The sequence below is a fragment of the Necator americanus genome, chromosome IV (assembly GCF_031761385.1).
Source record: "Necator americanus strain Aroian chromosome IV, whole genome shotgun sequence".
Lineage (NCBI taxonomy): Eukaryota > Metazoa > Nematoda > Chromadorea > Rhabditida > Ancylostomatidae > Necator > Necator americanus.
In genome coordinates, this window is record NC_087374.1 from 26336799 (window position 1) to 26357465 (window position 20667).

Sequence of the window (20667 nt, forward strand, 5' to 3'; positions counted from 1 at the left end):
TGTTTCATGAATTTTTTACACGCTGTCAACTATTCCAATCCACAGTTGTTTGAGGTCTCGACTCGAATGGACTTGACCACAATTGTTTGTTCGCTATTATTGTTTATTTGCTTGATATTTGAAAGTCACAGACTGCTTTGATGATTGAAATGTTGATAAAACACATTTATTGCTCAATTTATACGGAAAAAATGTAGAAAGATAAAGGGAGAAATTCAGGATTGGGATAACCTAAACTCCATAATCTCCTGGAAACGCCATTATCTCGGTGGAACTATGAAAATTCAAATATTCTTTGAAAAACTGCATTAAAATGTAAGCATATGCTTTTCTTAAGTTCAAAGGAAAATCAGATCAAGTCAAATTGTGACAGTAGCAATGTTTTGACGACCTTTGAGCTCCGCAACTAAGTGCTGCGCTTAAAGCACTACAAAAAGTGTCATCTCAGTGTGCTGATCACTTTTTCCCCACTAAAATTACTCTTTATCTGTTTTATACAGTATGAAGATGGTGTACAGATAGATAGATAGAAAGATAGTCTGAACCGTAGCGCTTATGTTAACAACCGCTACGCGCTCGCAGCAACTTGCGCGCTTCCTACGCGACTGACTCTTGTGTCTGTACATAAATCACTTCAACACTCCACTTAATCAAGTCGAGTACTAACTGTAAAGTGAATTACGTTAAGTAAATTTAATTAGTAAATTGCGGTAACCTACATGTGTTTCTGGTCGATATGATATTACAGGACTTGAGAGTGAATCATCATACGACATCGAAGTGCAACGAGCAAGATTTTGGGGGAAAAAAACGCGACGTGCTTGTCTGCGCTAGAAACTGGCAGAGTACCACGGCAAACATGCTTCTTTTCCTCAGAATCCTTTTTCTTTCGATTTTCAAAAGTGGTTTTCACTGCGGAAATGGTGTAAGTGGTTCATTTTACCGATTTACTGGAAGGAGAAAGGCTGGACAATTTTATTGAAATTTTACATTAATGGTAAAGGCGTTTTCTGCGCCCAGGTGGAAATCATAAACAATCCAGAATCAAAATTTTTCCCCACAGGTCTTTAACTCAACGTAATATCTCATATTGTGTTTTTACTGGATGAAGGCGATGAGCGAAAAATGAAAAAGTTTTATTTGCTGAACGACTTCTTGCAAAACGTCCTGTTTGTGTTGCTTAGAAGGAAAAAGTGACCATTCCGTAGCTGATGCTCTTCACTGGGTATTTAAGCTTCAGGAAGAAGCAAATGGAGAACGTATTCCATTTCATCCATTTCATTGCAATCATCTATTGAATTCATCTTGGCACAATTTGATTCTGAACTCTGACTGTTTGGCAGAGGCGACTTCTGGAATTTTCCCCTTTTTCTTTATTTTGCTTTTGCGCATGTATGAAATGTATTGAATACTGTCCAACGGTGAAGTGTTAAGTTTTAAACTAATGGTAACTGACAGATAAGTACATGCATTGACCTCTTGTCGTCCCTCATACCCTCCATTCTCCCGAAACAGTGGACTCAGAGTAAACAGAAGTTGTTGTGACAGAAATATTACAGTACTACATGTTATTCTTAATAACAACAAAAACAACAACGGCGGGTAACCTTGCAAAAGTTGAAATTGAAAAAAAATCGAAAAATTTGAAGCAGATCGCGTAAAGCATTTAAAAATTGCGGATACTGGTTTTCAGTCAGTTAAAACTACCCTCGAGACTTTAAACGCTGCAATAAATTGGATGTTTATTTATTTATTGATTTCAATGGAGTTTTTCACCAAACTTTTTAGGCATTACAAAGTCATAAACTTGGTCAAAGTTACGAGGGTCAATACTAAGAAACTTCTGCTTACAAAAATAACAGTACTAATAGTTTAGAAGAGAAACAAAATGCTAAATGTGAAAAAATCGTCATTCAATATTCGGCATTTTAAAGGACTTATATCTTTCTCCCGGCTGCGGTTGCTTTCACAGTAATTGCATGACGTTAGCAATGAGCTCACTCTAAACTAGATCCAATAATCCTGTAGCTTTTAGTCCCAACACTCGAACGTTCTTCAGGATACGCGTCAACATCAAAGAAAAATATTTGTTTCCTTCAAGCGTGAAACGAATTTCTAGACGACGGCCACTGAATGGTCAATCACAATAAACACTTGGTGTGTGAGTAAACTTGAGCAGGATTTGTGGAAATCTTATGTGAAGAGTTTCTAAAATATATACACGTTTAGTCGCAGTGATTGTTTCAATATGTTATTTCTCCTATTATTTTTGTTCCTTCAATTTCCCCCCCTCCCCGCAAATGGAAGCAGTGATGGGCATAGAGTTTTGGCACCAATTTATCGACCCAAGAGGAATGAAAGGTTTGGTTTCCACTAGGTCAGTTTCGAACCATTGACCGTGTGGCTACAATGGACCTTTAACCGATTGCGCCACAGCCGACCCTCTGCTTGGATCAAGTGAAGGAAAAATGAATTTTTGTAATAAAACCATGAAAATAATATCTTTTCCTCTTTTTTGAGGAAAATTGCAAATTAAGAGAAACTCAATGCAATTTCAGCTACCTCATGCTAGCCCTTGGAACTCAAATCATTCAAATTGTAAATTTTTCCGGCCTACAAAAGTAGGTGCGAAACGGGAGGTAAACTGTAAATTGATACCAAAGGAAACAATAATCACGAAGAAAACGAGGAAAATTGTTCAATTGTAAGTTAAATTTCTACGCATCGCCGTTTATATCTTTAGAAGGAGTTCATAAAAAATTTTTCTTCTGCAAGGCACTTAAATCGAGTAATGAGTAAGCCCAGTGATTTGCGCAAAGAGCCGTACAGTTGAAGTTGAGCTATGTAAATACATCTGAAGTAAGAGAATTGCTCGTTTCGATGTTGTTGGCGTTTTCTTCCGTTCTCGACCTACTTATACCATTTGTGCTCAAGAAAAATCTTCTAAATCTCATCAGCGATCGTTCTATTGTTAACAACATCCCTTTAATCGTTTTTTTTCATGCTCTCCATCTAAACTTCGTTCACATTGCACTTTTCAGAACACAAATGAAAGTTATTCTTTCCGTGGTCGTTCTCTGCGTTATAGGTCAACTTGGCGATTCTTTCCTAACATCAGGATTAGGCGGTGGCCTTGTTGTGAGCACAACAACTTAATCCTATTTCCTAAACAATCATTTTTATCCCTAACTCAACAGAGAATTTCCAGGGAACTCCTAGTTCAAGCTGTTGTTGTTGCTGTTGTTTGCCTAGCGTTCAAGCCGCACCGGCACCGGTACCAACTACAACACCACAGCCGGTGTTTATGCCGATTCCTGTTCCGGTTCCTTGTTGTAAGTTCCCAACGTTGTCGTTAAATTGCTGTTACAGTAACTATTTGCAACTGCAAAGTAGTACTGCTTAAAATACTACTGTATTCCCATAACAACTATTATAAATACTACCATATATTATACATTGTAATTTTATTATAGGGTCAGAAGGACCTGATGTGGTCCCGTAAGCTGCTGCGCGCTGAGGCCAGTGGCTCCGATCAAGGTGGGACCATCGCTAGCCCCGTGTCTCTCTACACTTCAAGTTGGGCGTGCGATGATCTCTCCACGTTGCTGTGAACGCAGCCACTTGCGAATCTGCACTAGGCTTCAGAAGGTTTTGACCCCACTACATTCGCGTTATATTCAGGTCCTTGCCCAGCACCACAACAACAACAACCACAAGTTGTACAACAACCGCAAGCAACGCAGCAACCACAAGTGGTGATACAAGTTCAACAACCTACAGCACAACAGCCACAAGTGATGTTACCAGCACCACCACTTGTACAACAACCACAAATTATGGTAGCAGCACCGCAGCAAGTAGCACCACAAATCATGCTTCCACAAATTGTACAACCGCAAATACTACCACAGCTACCGTTTCAACAACAGCAATGTAACTGCAATCTGATCGGGACCATCCAGATTCCAGATGCTTCTGTGGCGGGTGCTCCGATTGCTGCACCAAGCATCATGGCCGGCGCACAATGTCGTAAGTTCCTGAAAAAAAAAACTCTCGGAGTCTCTTACAAATTATTCATCCAGCACGAAGCAGATCCTTTACACCGTTTTTCGCTCACTGAGTAATCAACAAATCCTTGTAGAAGTGACGAAAATTAACAGCAGGTCTCTATTGTTTACAAGCTGGGAGTTTGTGACGGTTGTCCTCTTCGGACTTCCTAGCGCCTTCCTAGCGCCTAGCGGGAGAACTGTTCTTAAGCGGGGTAGTAATGCTAAAAAAGATGAAGATTTTGAACTACAAGTATTCAAACAATGAGCGGAGCTCGTATTGATTAAATGGTCAATAGAGGAATAAGTGAAATTAAACCTTTGCAAATACTTTTGTAGAATAAGAATTCTTTTGAATCGAAACTTGCAGCACCAATAGCGTTAGAAGCATGAATGTCGGAAAAATTGACCCATAGTAAAATGAAGCATTCTATTCATTTGATTTCTCAGCATTCTAAATTCACTTGCCTTTTAGTAATTTCCAGAAATTGATCCTTTTTTCGAAGTATTGAGCATTTTTTGAGCGAAAAATTCAGCTATATGTAAGCACAAAAATCAATACCAATTTATTCCCCAATTTTGGAAAAAGTTGTCTTGTTCTGAGGTCAAAAAGTTTGCAATATTAATGGTTTTATGCAGCGCAACATTTAGAATTTGAGTTTGCTTTCAAGAAAACTTTTGGTTTCATCGTTTCTCCAAGAGGCTCGTGTTCGAATTCTTTTGCTGCATTCAAATCGTGGGCTTCATTTCTAAAAGGCAATCATGTCAGAAGAATGTTTCCGAGAAGGTGCTAACGCAGAACAGGGAAAGATTTGAAGTTAAAATGGTAAATGTTGAGAAATCAGCGAAGGATCCATGAGTTTTGCGCTGCGCTCGACATTGCAGAAGTATTAGGGAACTGATATGACTTAGAATGCTGCATAAAAACATGTGAAATCCAGATCCAGGAGAAAGTCAAGGTCCTGCTGTTCTGGTTTCTCATCGTCTCACTAATTCTTGAAGTCCTCTCGCTCCCTCTGGTAGGAAAATACTGCAGTCACTTAAAATAGAGGGATTTTCTTTAGCCACTGTGTTTTCGAGTAGTTTAATTTTTATCAATGATTTTTTTCATTTTTTTTCTTCATCTAGTGAACTTGTGCTTTTCGGAAATATTCATCTAAAGTAGTATAAGCCACGCCTATCCTAAAATTGTTCTGTTTCCTCCGTTCGTGCTACCTCGGCCTAGTAAATTTTACTATTTCAGCCAATATCGTTCTGTCTTTTTCCAATAATCAAGCAGCTGGTGCTCCTCAAGTGTTTGGCAAATAGGCGGAGCATAGGTTCGAACGCGGCACTGAACCGTGTATTTGATCCGACAAAGTTCTCAGTATTGATCGATCGATTATTTGTCTGTACATTATGCAAATATATTTATGTTAATAAATCATTGAGTCAATTGCTTTATTCGCAGTTTAAATTTACAATATTTTCTACAATAATCTACAATAATTTCAAATTATTAGTTTTTTCTTTAGTTTTTATTTCACAGAAAAACAGATGTACAGAAAAAAACAGCTCTATTTGTAATGTGTTCAAAGAGACTTTGGAGCTATCGTGGACGAGTTTTCCAAAAACTTGCTCGTGACCACTGTGACGTCAGACTAGGACTGGTGGCACTAGTTTTTTTCGAGCCTCACAACAACACTGTCCGCAAATGAAAAAACTGAGTAACTAAAAACTTCAAAAACCAAAGCCTCACCTTCTCGAAAAACCCTTCAACCCATAACTGTAATGACTCGGTGGAATGTATTGCTGCATAAATGCCGCTAAAATCTGCGTATTTGAGGGTAAGCGATTACCACTTCTTCCCTTTGCAAAAAAAAAACTTGCAGCTAAAGCCTTCATAACTAATTAGTGCGTGAATTGTGTGTAGTTTATCGACCTCCCAAGGATGAAAACTTTGGTTGGCTTCAAGCGGTTTCGAACCGTTGACTATGCATACAACGTGAGATCTCTTCCTGCTGAGCTAGACATACATTGAGTGAGAATTGAGTGGCGTGAGTATCACGGAAGTATAGGAAAAGGAGACCTAACGAAGAATCTGTTGCCATCGTGGAGCTAGTAACCTTAAGCAAATACTCATTCGGAATCGCCCATATGATCGTATCTGCACGACATCGGAGTGCAAAATATGCCCGGATAACAATAAAGGTGATTGCATGAGTTCATGTATTGTTTATATGATTTCCTGTGTGCAGTGTGGTGACGAATACATAGGAGAAATAGCTAAACCACTATGTATTCGAATCAAAGAACACATGGACGGCAAAAGGAAATCATGTGACTCCACTGCATTGGGTGGTCACAGGGTGCGGCGTCACAACGGAGAAGATTTTGAGGTTAAGATCACGATTTTGGCGCGCGAACCTAGCATTGCGGCGCGCAAGGCTCTGGAGGCTTTTTGGATCCACTCCAAGAGCCCAAAGATGAATCGCAAGGAGGAATGCCTCTGCATTACGCGGGAACTCGCGCCCTATTTAAGGCTGATACTTGATTGCGCTAGTCACCTCACAACAGGTATCTAGCAGTTGCAGAATAGTCAGTTGATCCTAAGGCATGATGTTATCTTCTACTGGTAGCTGTGAGGCCCAATGGTTAACTTTCTCAGGAGGACTTTCTTTGTTGGGCGGATAAGGCGTTTGATCGGACTAATCACGTTCGATTTCAGCCTTTCAGGCTCTGAAGAGGCGATGTTGCCGAAACGTTAGCCACGAATAAAGGATTATAACAACCTCGTATCCGGCTCTATTAAAGAAAACACTTATTACTCAGTCACTCCTTGCAAATATGTTTGTGTTTACATAGATATAAGCATGTTACATGTTTACATAGCGTAAAATAAATTTTTATTTTCGTCATTTGATGGGTGAATGTAGCGCAGTCGGTTATAGGTTCCGCTGTGTCTAAAACCTCAAACGCTCTGAGTCCAAGAAGTAGGCGCATCTCCATAGGAATTGGTCAAAACCGTACACTTTATTCTTTGTCTTTATCTTTTGTTTCATAACCACTCAATCCAAGAATGATGGTGACGTGTATTCTCAAATAGATTACACTTATAAAAATCGCTACGAACCATTGCTATTTACTAATATTTATGAATGAGAACTCATTCCAATCGCATCAAGGAAATTGATTCCACAAAAGTTGCATAGGGTCGGGTCGCAAACAAAATGGAAGAGCGGATGTACTCAAAATTCTCATACAGCTTCATCTCATCAGAAAAAAACATTGAAGTTTACAAAAGCGATAAAGAAATTTCAAAAAGTTGCAGCCGTACCTAGACCGTTCCTTGCTGCATCATATCTCCCAAAATTTTTCAAACAACACTAAGAGATTCAAATATTATCACACTTATTTATGCACACACGATAAATTAATGATTTAGCAGACTCAAACTAACTTAAACTGAAATCCAAAATTCCGCCGCCAGTGCGAAAAAAGTGGATAATAGTAGGAAAGGTAATAAAAGAACAGAGCAGAATGCCTGACGTCAATCAATCTGCGCCAACGAATTCGACTTCAACTAAAAATCGTTTGAGGTTTATTGACGTGTGTCTGGCATATACAATAACTTGGTGCAGGTGCAGCCAATGCACCAAGTCAATGTTTTTATCCTCCAATGAAAAGTACGGCAGAAATTTGTCAGCACTGGAGTGTCGAGAAGCTTTGCTGGCCAAGGGTGCTATGGCACCATACAGTCGATCCCAAACCTCTTATCAACTGAGTTACGGTCATCCTTTCGTCTGCGTTTAGCAGAATTGTGTGAAGAATTACATGACGTTAGCTTAGCACAGAAATCGCAATGTTTCTGGATTTTCCTTAGCCAGAACTGTTATTTTCAAAATCTACGGAGTAGGTGTGTTGTGGAAGAAATTTTCGCAGAAAACCTTGCATAAAATTACTTCCTCATCAACATTTTACTTTTATTCCTAAGACTAGCATGTCGCAGAAGCTAAGAATATTCCAAAATCTTCACCGCAATTGTAAGGTAGAAGATATTTGGTTCATGTTTAGTGAAAAAGCTACTGTCCGCCCAAATATCTCAAACCACTGATTCCTTAAATATTTGAGCGTATTTTCATGTTTGTTCAACCAAATTAAATTGTCCGACAATGTGGGATCAACAGAGAAAGTGAGGAAGATTCCTGTTCAGCTCTTAATGTCATCCACATACATGATTTAAAATTTTCTCAGGCAAAGATTTTATGTGTGGTGGTGGACGCCGTGTCCGGTTGACGTACCAGTCCTGCTTACGTTTTTTTTCAGTGCAGATGTGCGATGATAAGCAAGAACTCGAGAGGATTCGTTGGCACAACCATTCCTTGTGTCCACAATTTGCTGGACCAGCTGTTTGCCGGTGATCATTAGAAAAACTGACAATACTCGTTGACGAAATGCCTGCTACTCACTATTTAAGCACACACATTCAATCATAGCACATCGAATTGTTTGTCGATTCCCAAGAGATTCTTCCTCTTGGTGTGAATGTTGGATTCTTAAAGATTACTAAATTCAGTTGCTTTCCCCTTGCATCCTCAGAAAAGCGCAGAAAGATGCCAAGAATCACTCCAGTTTGGTGTAGGAGATTCTATACCATCCGTAAATCGCGAACTGCCTTTTCCATCCGTTCCCTTTTCAGAAATTCTTTAATCGTTGCTTTTCTCAATTATGGAGCAAATCCTTCGGATTCTCATCCATGGTTTTTACTATCACGTGCTCTCATACTGCGACCTTCCTCTACCCTTTTCCGCAACTGATTGATGATTCCTAATTGAATGCCATGAATGTACATAGGTTCTTCGAAACCTTTTGGGCATCCAGAAATCAATCTTCTTCAACCTTCACAATCGGGACTTTTCCTCCTTTTTTCACTTTACATATTTTTAATGATGCATAGTTAAAGAACTCATAGCGTGCTTTCCTCTAAGCCTACACTAATGTTAATTTCTTTCTTTTTCGTTTTTTCCTTTTTTGTGTTTCCTTGAACTTTTTTCCTTAGTCTCATTTCTCCAAAACAGAAAAAAAATATTTGGGAGGAGTCCGGCTTTTCTCCGTTTTTTTTGTGATTAGCATATGGAAGAGTAATCTTTACTAGGTTAAATAAAAATAGAGAATTTTTTTTTCGCCTTTAACTACCTGTTTGCTGGAAAACTGTTGGAATCCCACTAATATTCTCTCGAAAAACATGTTTAAATTTAATTTTTATTCTAATCATAATAATATCATTATACTTTCCATTCAGAAACTTTTTTGATAAGTAAGAACAAATAGTGGAGCAAAGTAGTCTTTTGGGTCACATATTTATGTGAAGTGGGAGGAGCTTAGAGTTAATTGAGCTGATATGGATACAGTGCCTTTGAGTTTTAGCAACCGCTCCGGCGGTTTTCAAAGCTAGCTCAAAATTTTTGTCACAAGGATATTGTTGTGTAATTGCGGACATAATCAGATTCACTTTCTATTATTTGGTCAACCAAATAAATTTGCTAACGTAATTCATTTGTGAGAAATCTGCTCTATTATTCTTTCTCATCAAAAATCAATGCACTACTAAAGAAAAGGCTATTTTTTTCAAATTACAGGCAAAAAATACCTATTGATTTTTCATAAGAACATGAAGTCTATACTTTGCATGGTCGCAATTTGTGTTTTGGCTCAAATGGGACATTCCTTTATAGCATCAGGGATCACCAACAACGTCATTGTGAGTGGTTATCCTTTATCAACCTTAATCATATAAATAAACAAGTAATTGATGCAGCATTCATGCTAGTGCTACTTGAAAAGAAGAAATTTTAAAGGGTACCGGCGCCGTCCCGAACCCCAGCGCAACATGTTGTTGTTGTTGCTGCCTGCCAGGCCAGCAGGCTCCGGTGACACCAGCGCCAGTGTTCGTGCAAGCTACAACTCAAAAACCAACGATAATCATTGCCCTTCCTCCTCCTGCTCCCGCCGCCCCTGCACCTTTTCCAATCCCTGCTCCTGCTCCTGCAGGGTTGCCTTGTTGTAAGTTAATGATGCCTATAAACAGTTCCACTTGTACGGGAATTTGAATAAAAAATCGGGAATTTTTAGGTCCATGTCCAGCACCAGCGCTACCGGCGCTGCCAGCGCTACCAGCGCTACCAGCGCTACCAGCGCTACCAGCGCTACCATTCCCTATTGCTAGCCCGGTGCAAGTAGGTCTCGGTGCCCTCGTTACACTTCCTCCCGTTGGTGTTCCAGACATAGTAACAGGACCATGTGGTAAGTTCTACAGAGTTTTATGGGGGGTGGGGGGCATGGCCGAGCGCTTCCTCACTGACCAGGTGTGCGCAAAGTTGGGCCCGTAGCAATCCTCACCCACTTTCAAGGTTTTTAAGATTACGTGAAGTTACCGCTTGACGGATCATTCAGCAGTAGGCCCAGCAGTTTTAAATGATGGGGAAATAGTGTGCCATAGGAAAGGCGGTCATTCTACACAAAACTCATACATATAACCTTGAATTATGTAATCACGCTAAGACAACTATCACTGCCATGAGACTTTGTCGGCATGCTGTAGCCACAAGAAAGAAATCGGACCTAACTGACTACTGAAGTCTCTGAAACGTTTCTAGCGGATTTCCTTCCTTTACCAATGATTATTTTAAAGAACAAAAAGATATGAGAACTACAGAAAAAGAGCAGATGACAAAGAATCCAACACTAGCGATCAGTGAAATTGAGGGAATAATAAGTTCACAAGTTTTTAGACCATAATCCGAGTAGAATTTCTATATTTCTCCGGAGTTTTTTCGCAGAAGATTTTTCAAAGAAAAGTCATCATTTAACATCTAGAATATAACCGTTATTCTGTTTAGTTGCAATTGTGGCGATTGGGAAATTGTCCGATAAAGGAAAAAAGATGGACATTGGCAAAAAAAAAACAGCTTTACAAAGAAGTTTCGCAGAAGTTTCGGTGCTGTACAGAGAGAGAACAGATCAAAAAAGGATGAACTTTGGGATCAAGAGGAAGAACTCAGTTGACAAATTCAGTCAAACGTTCTCTGATCCTCTAAAACATGGTCAGGTGGCTTTGGAAAATTCAACAGTTTCATTTCTATTTCCTATCAAAAATCCAAGTTTCCTCTATCCGTACCATAAAGAGCAGCGAACCTGCAATGAACAAAGAGGACACGCCCCATTTCTTTACTAGTTTGTTTCGCACCCTTACAGCAAGGAGACGAATTTACATTCCAGGAGAAATTGTCGTACCACTGTTCAATCCTCCAGTGGCCACCGCTGGTACACAAATCATTGGAAAATAGATGAAGTCATATGCTCTTCTCACGACAATTCTCACGATACGAAGTGATTCGGCAGGATTCCTAATAATTATCGATTGATTCATTGCTCATAGTACAGTACGGATTTAGTGCTTTTCTTCTGTATATTTAGTTTTTTAGTCCTATTTCCCTGCTAATGTGTCAAATCTGACAGAAACACTTCCCAAAAAAGCAATAAAAAATGTGACAAGGAAAACTCGTCCGTGTGGAGGGGACGAGTTTTATTGTCATTTCTTTTGCTGCAGTCTCAGATGAGGAGACTGGGTTTCAAACGTCCCAACTATTTATTTATCAATCTGCAAGAAAGAGCGACGAAGCTTTTCTAAACCGCACTTGAGAACCTCATATATTCCGCTATAAATTCTCACATGTGCATTGTGATTATCTTCGAATAAATATTAATTTTATTATTGAATTACATGAAGGATTTCTAACTAATTAAATAACCGTGAAGAAAAAACGAAGCTATACTAAACTTCGTTAAAGTTCGCAATTAAGTAGCACAAGGTAAATTAAAGCAAGGGATGGGATATGTACAGGCGATGAAGTGAAACCAAGTGAATTCGTGGATGTGTCACATTTCGATTGTAGTTCCAACCGGATTTTCGTGTGATTGTTTTTCGCTGCACCTATGGACACCGGAAAAACGGCCCTCTATAAACATTCTCTCAGCGCGGAAAACGCGATTAAAGACAACACCTACGCTGATAAGAATAACATATGTTCTCAGAAATTTTGACGACTTCAAAAGGGTATCGTCCATAAATCCCACTAATAACACGCCAAGGAAGTCCCAACCGGGATCAAACTTAGCAATTTTCAACATAGTATGAAGAAATGAAGGCAGTTGAAGTGGATTTCATCAATCACATGGGTGTAAAAAGTTGCTTTGCTGGGTACGCTGAGCCTCTGGAAATTTTGAGTTCTCCTACCCCTAAATCAATAGGGAGTGTTTTGTGTTGTTACTGTAACTCCCAGAAACTTTCCTTTAGCTTCTAGCCTGATTGTTAGAAGAGCACAGCATTGAAAATTTCCGTGACTACATATGTCCCTAGCTGATGTAATTACTGTAGAAAGGTAGGTGTACATAACGTATAACGGCAGGGATGAGACGTATTTTTAAATAACACCATCTCTACAGGTTTTAAGGTGAGCAGAGTGAAATCGAACCTCAAATGTAGAACAAGGAAGGTAGCTGTTCAAGGAACGATTCGCTTATAGGACACTCCCGCAAGGAATTCACGCTCTTGAACTTTTTCCAGTTCTTGAGAAACTTACGAAGTTTTTTTTAAGAACTTTTGTGAACTACCCTATATCATAATCTCATTGTGAAATAAATAGGAGAGTTTACAAGGGATATTTTATAAGGGAACAACCTAGGAGAGATTGAGGAAGGTGAGGGTAAGATAAGCATTCAGGTAGTAGAACAGAAAAGGCTTTGAAAATCTTCCGAATTATGTGCATCAACCAAATTATAGAAAATATCCATGGGAATATTTCTCCACTTTTCTGAGTACCCATAACTTCCAGAGGAGAGAATCCCAATTATTACGGATTCGCTTCATTCCAACGTATCGAATATCGCATTCATCTACACAGCAGTGTTTATGTTATGATTAACACGGGTTAATCAGCTTGCTAATGCTACGCATGAGAGTGGACGTCGATTTCGCTGTTCTGTTTGATCTGCCGGAATCGCCAACGCAAACAACGTTTACGTTGTGATTTCTTGTCATCTGCCCAGTCTTCGAGGCGCACTGAAACACGGCGTTGGGTTTTTGTGCAAACACACACGGAACTGACCCTCCTCCATGAGCATAGCATTTAAAAGCCCTAGGCTGGCTCTCAGGTTCTCTTTTTCAGGCGGCCCCCGCTTTGACTTGGACATTTAGGCAATTTTCCCGCATGTTCAATAGTTTTCTGTTGGAGAGGCATCCTGAACATTTTCTCGATCCTAATAGACCCAGATCTCTTTTGCTAATGCAGGAAGTTGAAAATTAAACTTGTTTTCTCACAGTCAATTGCGATGACTTCTCGACTCGTTATTTTCGTCACAGTTTTCGCTGTTGGTATGGGTCAGCTATGTCCTCCTGGATGTATGCAGGTAGGTGAAAAAAGTAGAATCTCTGTCCGCCTACATGGAGATTACGTTTTGATAAAAGCGTATAAATTAAATGATTAGAAAAATAAATTCAGTGCATTGGGGTGAATAGGACCCAAATAATATATACGTTTGAGACATGCACTTGCAATTTCACGCCAAGAAATTGTCATGTAAGCTACATATGCCTTGGACGCACGGTAATGCATCGAGGTCCAAGTTCTAGACCTTTCCTTATTTCCACTAGTTCTCCGACATTCAAAAATCTCAGTTCCATATGGTGTTGCGAAACAGAAGGCGGACAACTCGTCTGAGTGTCAGTTGTCGTCATGTGGTGTGGCTTTGTTGTTATGAGTAAAATGATAATGTGCATTCCAATTTTCACGTCTGGAGTTCCAAAGACGATAGCTCAAGAGAAAACTAAAAACTATCACAAAACTTCTTTTCTGCTTTGAATCTTCAGTCAGCTTTCAGTTTTCATTCCCTGCTACAGAGAATAGGGTTTTCCCGAATGGCCTTGACTTCTTGCTGTTAGTTGACTCTATAAATTTGGCGTATATACTTTTCAACCCATCACAACTCATGGTGCTTATTGTATTGGGGGTTCGGCTAGTACTGTAATAAGTTTTACAACCACAGAGGACCTCTGATTCGTGTTTAGTCATCCTTTTATGCAGGACGGTACGGAAAACCATAATCCCGACTTTCTAATTCAACATATGAAATTTAGAGTTACGGTGGTGGATGCGGCGGTTGTGGTGGAATTCGTGCTTATCGCATTCCAATTATGAGACAATCTTATAGTAAGGACATTTTTTTTAAATTGCTACAAAATTAGGGAAGGCTAAAAAAACCAAGTCATTCCGAGGATTTCTATAATTGAAAATCGGGACAGCTTCCCCTAATTCCTGATATATTTAGGCCCATGCGGAGGTTCTGGTTGTGGTCAGATTATGATGCCCATGCTTCAGAATGGTTGCAACGGTGGTGGCTGTGGTGGAACTGGGCAACAAGTCGCCTACGGTATTCCCGATCCTATAATTACTGAATCAGGTACGTAAATCAAAAAAATACGAAAATTACGTGACTGCACAAAATTAGTGTGCCCTTAGGCCGCATTATTCGAGCTCCATTCCTTCCTCCACCGGCTCTACCGCCTCAGCCCGTCGGGCAAAATCCGATGGTGAACCAACTCACTGGACAGAGCCTGAATGTAAACCAAGGGAAATAGGAGAGAACAGAACACCAAATATGTCTGTACATAACCGAATAATTTTTGAATATTGTGGGTATTCAAAGAAAGTTTCTGAGTTTCTTAAATTAATAAAGATTTCCATCACATTATTTTAATTGCTAATCCATGGGTACGAAAAAATAAAGAATTTCGAAGGCTCGAGAATACAGGAAACAGGAGCAAACATAAATGTGTACTTCAGTAAACATGAACAAAAAATAAATACTTTTTTGAGAAAAAAAAACAGAATTTATTCAATAGCAGTAGCTGGATGGGTAAACGATGAAATTACAGCTCTATGTCGAAAGTTCGTCCCTATAAATATTGCTGATTCTATCATAGATAGTTTCATTCTCTTATTCGTTTATTCATATGTAGTGTTATCAATTTATTCTTTCATTATTTATTTATTCTTTATTTTTATTGGCCCATTCTAAAAGAAATCAAACTGAAAACCCGGCAAAAGTCAGTCAGACGAAGCTATTAAAATCTGTGCTCGGAATCTGAGGTGAACGACGAATACTGTGATTAGCCTTCTTCTCAGGCGTCAGAGGGTCTGTAGGATCATTTAATTAATGCATACAGAGAGTAGTTGCGGGTGTGGAGCAGTTGGTAAAAGGTTCTTCTGTGACTGCACACGTTGACAGTGCGAAACCGCTCCAGAGCCAACCAAGCCTTTTATCCATATGAGGTCGACTCGTAGGTACCATATTGTTTGGGGGAATAAAACATCGACTTGATACATCGGCTAGCATCCGCAAACCACTGTACAGCGTTACAGTGACTTGCGGGGCCTTTACATGTGCGGGAGCAATAAACGCATTCGTAAATCTCAAACGATTCAGAATTAAAGTGAACGCGTTGGCACATCTAAAGCAGAATGGTCAACATCGTAAACTATATCCAGTTTATACACATACATATACTTTATACTATACAAGCTACATGGATGGAATTGCTTCGGGCAAAAAAAATGCCTTTAATGACTTATGAAATTCTGAAACCTTGATCTCTGCGGAGTGGACCGGAACGTTTACAGAGAGGAACATTATAACGTACCTCCTAGGAACAAAAGAGATTCTAACACCATTTTTAACGACGACTAGGGAGACCACCCCAGATCTCGTGATACAACCCCATTTCTGCTTTCCTGGCGTTTTCTCTCTCACTACGAAAACTCGTGGTATGCTGTCTTCAGCATGCATCCTTTAATTATATCTAAGCAGAGTCATCGCCTTCGTCATCTATAATACATAGTTATGGGACTGCCCCTGACCCTCCCAACCCCCATGCAGGCAGGCTTAAAGACAGCATACCACGAATATGAAGTGGTGCGGATTTCATTTGGAGTAGCCGTATACGGGGTCGTAGATCATGGAGACGGGGTAGTTCCGCCCATCTCTCCCTGCCATCTATTGCAACGCTCCACCCCTTGCGCCGCCTCCGCCCTGCGAAAAACCATTTCGGACTTCCCGTAATAGGCGGTGAGGGAGCCGCGCGTTCAGGGTGGCGCGCTGCAAAAGAAGGCATCGTACACAACAGCATTCAGGGGGCCGGCTGCTTGCAGTGATTCAGGGAGAGATGAGCGGAACCACCCCGGTCTCCATAATCTACGAAACCGTATACGGATACTCCACCTGAAATCCGTACCACCCCCGATTCGTGATATGCTGTCTTTAAGCCTGCCTGCATGAGGGTTGGGAGGGTCAGGGGCAGTCCCATAAAATATGTATTATAGATGACGAAGGCGATGACTCTGCTTAGATATGAAGGTAAAGGATACACGCTGAAGACAGCATACCACGAGTTTTCGTAGTGGGAGTGAAAACGCCAGGAAAGCTAGAAATGGGGTTGTATCGCGAGATCTGGGGTGGTCTCCCTAGTCGTGTTGTGTCGTAAAAACGGTGTTAGAATCTCTTTAGCTCCTAGGAGGTACGTTATAATGTTCCTCTCTGTAAACGTTCCGGTCCACTCCGCAGCCTCTCCATTGGTTTTGCTTGAATAGACTGATGTGAAGACTTCATTCAGAGAGTGCACTACGGTAATGCGTTGCAGCTGAAACCGTCGTAGACCCAGCGCCTTCGACGAGCAATCACCTCGAATCCCGTAATCTGCAATCCTATCTCTAACTTTACCGAAGGATTCCCTCACAACGTCAGGTTCATGGTGAGCTGTCCTTAAGGGACAGAAGTTGTTTCTACCGGTTCCGAGATTTTTCCACACATTACTGAATTTCTGTGAGGTTATGTCTGTTACTCACTCACTTTGTAGGCTCTACCGAAGCGTGCTAACCCGGAACTTTGTTCTAATGAATTTCGCAACCATTTTGATTCCTACCTAACATTCACCAGATATCCAGAAATACTCTTTCACCTGGCTAATCTGGGGCTTGAAAATACTTAGGAAGAATAAAGAAAAAGTTGTAAGACAGCGCTTTCGTTTTAGTTGCTATACATTGCGAAATCCAGACCTATAATACAAGAGTCCGAAACAAAATAACCCGAATTAGCATATCTTGAATTCTGATTAAATACACGCGGTTTCTCAAGTAACTGCTCGTGAAATAGAATCCAAAGAACTGTTCGTAGCGTCGTCAAGATGATTCGCATTGCATTCTCAAGATTTGCCTCAGACGAGGCTACATCTCGATCCCAGAACTCTAACAATGATTCGGGTTAGTTCGGGAAACTCAGGTAGTATTCAAGTGACTATTTTTGCTTTAATGAAAACTTTTTAAATCACGACATCGGCTTAGGAACGTCTGTTGGGTCCTGCAATTAATTGTATGGAGTGCATATACGCTCACTGAATTCAAACGATCCTGAATTGAAGTCGAACATCATCACAAACAACATGTGTCTCAAACGTTTATTTTATTCTTCATAGAAATATTCAGGTAAAAATCCCTTTTGTCGAAATATGCAAACTGTTGTGCTGAAGAAAAATTACAGCAAAATATTTTGCAACGACAAACGTGCTCCTTGTTCTAGACCGCGTTCCAGTTCGCATCCTCATTAGATGCCGTACGATGGCACTCAAGATGTGCGCGTTATTTACTCAGCTTGTTCTCGTCCTTCTCTAACAAACAATAGCCACAACTGGGCATTTTTCTTCGTAAGGAGGAAGTTTTTTTTTTTAACGAGCGACGTAGATGTTAAAAGATAAGAATAAATTTAGGAATAAGGATTGAACTAATATAAGAATAAAATCCGTTGTTTGTTCGGCTATCGAGGCTGTGAAGTCGTTTGCAATGATGAAACAGCTACTGTGCAAGAAAAAAATATTTGATTTTATCCGCAACAATCTCGGTCCACTCCGGGGTCCACTCGCACTCATCGTAGATCAGTTCAGCTTCTCCGTTATTTTACGAGCACTCACTCAAATTATAGTTTTTAGTAGAGAAAAAAAGAGAAAAGCCGCCTTATCGTTCGCGATGATTTTTGTGGTCTATAAAGAATAAAGGATGAAGTTGCTGGCTTTAATCAATCCGTTTGGGATGCGCCACCACGTTCACTTCAATTCAGAATCGTTTGAGGTTCATGAACGTGTAACCGGCCCATACAATGACTTGCGGGGGCTAACCGATAAGTACAATCAGTGTTTTTATCCTCCCAGACAAGTCTCTTACCAATTTATTAACGACGAAAGGCTTGGTGAGCACAGGAGCGAATTCGAACCTTCGATCGATCGTTTAGACAGCTGAACCTCTTACCGAGTGCTCTACATCCGCCCTTCTCTGGTCTATATAACGTTGAAACTCTATTAATGGCCAACCTGAGTAACATACAGGGTGAAAAGAAGGGAACGTGTGGCAGTGAGGAAATTGAGAGAAGTGGATAGCGGAGAACAGAGAAAACAGTACTGAATCCAGCTATTGTATCCATTTCATTATTAATCAATACTGTCAGAAGTTAGTTCCAGACGACTAGGAACGCGAAATTTTCTTTATAAGTTTCGGAAATTTTTGGAAAAGTATGGTCATTCATTTGCCTTTGAGTTTTGAAGCATTTCCGTAGTTCTCTGGCATTATTCTCTTAACTATACCTACTGGTTTTCCTGTCAAGACAACATAAGTCAGAAAGATCAATTTTTTCCAAGCAAGGCTCAAATAAAGTGAGAAATATCAGATATATTTAAGAGTTTGGGCGTAAAGAACACAGTTTACAATTGCAGGTACGAAAAAACTCGGTCGAAAAGTGAAAAAATTAATTCCTGTGTCTACTGTACCAACATGGAATTACTGTAAAGATGCTTTCAAGTTTTAGCTTTCAAAAAAAAATGCCAGGCCAGCACTCATAAAAAAATAAGGTCTATCGTAGAGTCGTCAGATCTCTACGCAGCATAATGCGTAAGAAGTTTCTACCACGAGGACGATAAAAGCGGAGAACAAAAGCAGACGGTAAGAGCAGTCTCAGCACGGTCTTCTCTAATCAGTTCCTAACAAAAAAACCAGTCACGATCATAGAGTAACTGAAAAATTACGATGGTTCGAGTTATGTACGGTGAGACAGTGCGAGCACTGTAGCCGGAAATCCAGGCTCGGGAACGACCCTCCATCCATCCCATTCTCAAACCTCGCGGCATCAAACTACCGGCTGTTCAGGGTTGTGAAGCATTTCCTGACGCCAGAAATGTTGGATTCTTTCACTTATCTCAAATCCGTCGATCAGTTGCTCAGTGAGTTCCAACCCCAGCTTTTGTTCCCAGAGAACAATCCCAGAATGATGGAGCACTGTGATAGACACTCACGGTGAACAAATGTATGATTAAGAAACTATGAAATTGTAAGGAGAGACAGTGCAAAAAAAACAAATCTATTAATTTGCCAAAGTTAGACGGCAAAGAGCGAGACCTCAAATGCGTTGGAGAGGTGTCATCACTCAGAATCTTAGAAAATAGGAGGGTCGAGGGGGATCCCAGCAACAAAACAAAGTGGATGAAGTGAGTTCATAATGTAAACGCTACGTTTGTGTGAAAATGAGCTGATACCTTAAAGAAGAAGAAGAAAGTTTATTGAATGTGCTCTAGTCAAGTCAGTGCCACCCTTAGTTTGATTCTTAATTTTGATGCCTGTAGTATTCTGACAACAGTGGACTGTTCGTACTACAAGTGTGATTAATACTGTTGTCGACCAGTTTTAATTGAAAGGCAACACACCACGAAACGATGTCGGGTTTTCCACAAAAAGAGAACATTTTTGAAGGCGTAGCTCTTACACGCGTAGCTCCCGTACTGCCTATCGGGGCAGTCCGAATTGGTTTTCGACGAATAGCAGGGCCGAGGCGGCGCAAGGGGTGGAGCGTTGCAATAGTTAACGTCGTACAAAACAGCATTCTGGAGGAGGCTGTTTGCAGTGATACAGGGAGAGACGAGCAGAACCACCCCGTCTCCATAATCTACGACCTCGTATACAGCTACTCCACCTGAAATCCGCACCACCTCAGATTCGTGGTAGGCTGCCTTTAAATAGGCCACTCATTGATTATGGTCTGCTCGCTTGGCGCTGCGGCGCTTGTACAGAAATAACGTGTTGTAAGGTCCTTCCGAGGAATATGATAGCAGGAAGACAAGGTTTTTACCCCTAAAGGGAATTGAGCGATAAGACGTTGTACTCCCGATCTACGCCTCTAACTCGACGTTTTCTCTGGTGTAATCTCAGCTTAGTGAATTTTGTGTCATGCTGCCTTTAAACACATTCAAACATAAGGGTATACGACTGGGAAGCAGCAACCCAGCCGAGTAACTGCAATTTTTCACGTAAAATACACTGTGGAAGTTGCAAAAAAGATATTATCTTCAAGCCGTACACGGCATTCGCGACAAACAAGGATTTCATCCGCCTAACTCCATCATATACTCCTGGGTTCACGCTGGAAAAGGGTGTATGACCGGAAATGATAGTTTTAAGCTAATAATATGCAACAGCGAGAAACTGACTGATTC

At 40.4% G+C, this 20667-nt stretch overlaps 1 protein-coding gene across 3 annotated transcripts; it reads left to right on the forward strand.

The window, feature by feature from the left end:
• Positions 1–3048: 3048 nt before the first annotated feature.
• RB195_002757 (uncharacterized protein) lies at positions 3049–14721 on the forward strand (the record flags this gene model as incomplete). 3 transcript variants are annotated; one of them, XM_064200149.1, is made up of 8 exons in its annotated part: positions 3049–3138; positions 3209–3332; positions 3682–4029; positions 9665–9786; positions 9884–10088; positions 10158–10328; positions 14412–14543; positions 14603–14721. In XM_064200149.1, 8 exons carry the CDS (start codon positions 3049–3051, stop codon positions 14719–14721), a joined length of 1311 nt encoding a protein of 436 aa, XP_064056030.1. The 3 variants fall into 3 exon arrangements, with proteins under 3 accessions (XP_064056030.1, XP_064056031.1, XP_064056032.1); XM_064200151.1 differs by lacking the exons at positions 3049–3138; positions 3209–3332; positions 9665–9786 and adding an exon at positions 3489–3537 and having other exon boundaries at positions 9942–10088; XM_064200150.1 differs by lacking the exons at positions 3049–3138; positions 3209–3332; positions 9665–9786; ... (2 more) ...; positions 14412–14543; positions 14603–14721 and adding exons at positions 3489–3537; positions 5290–5354.
• Positions 14722–20667: the final 5946 nt, after the last annotated feature.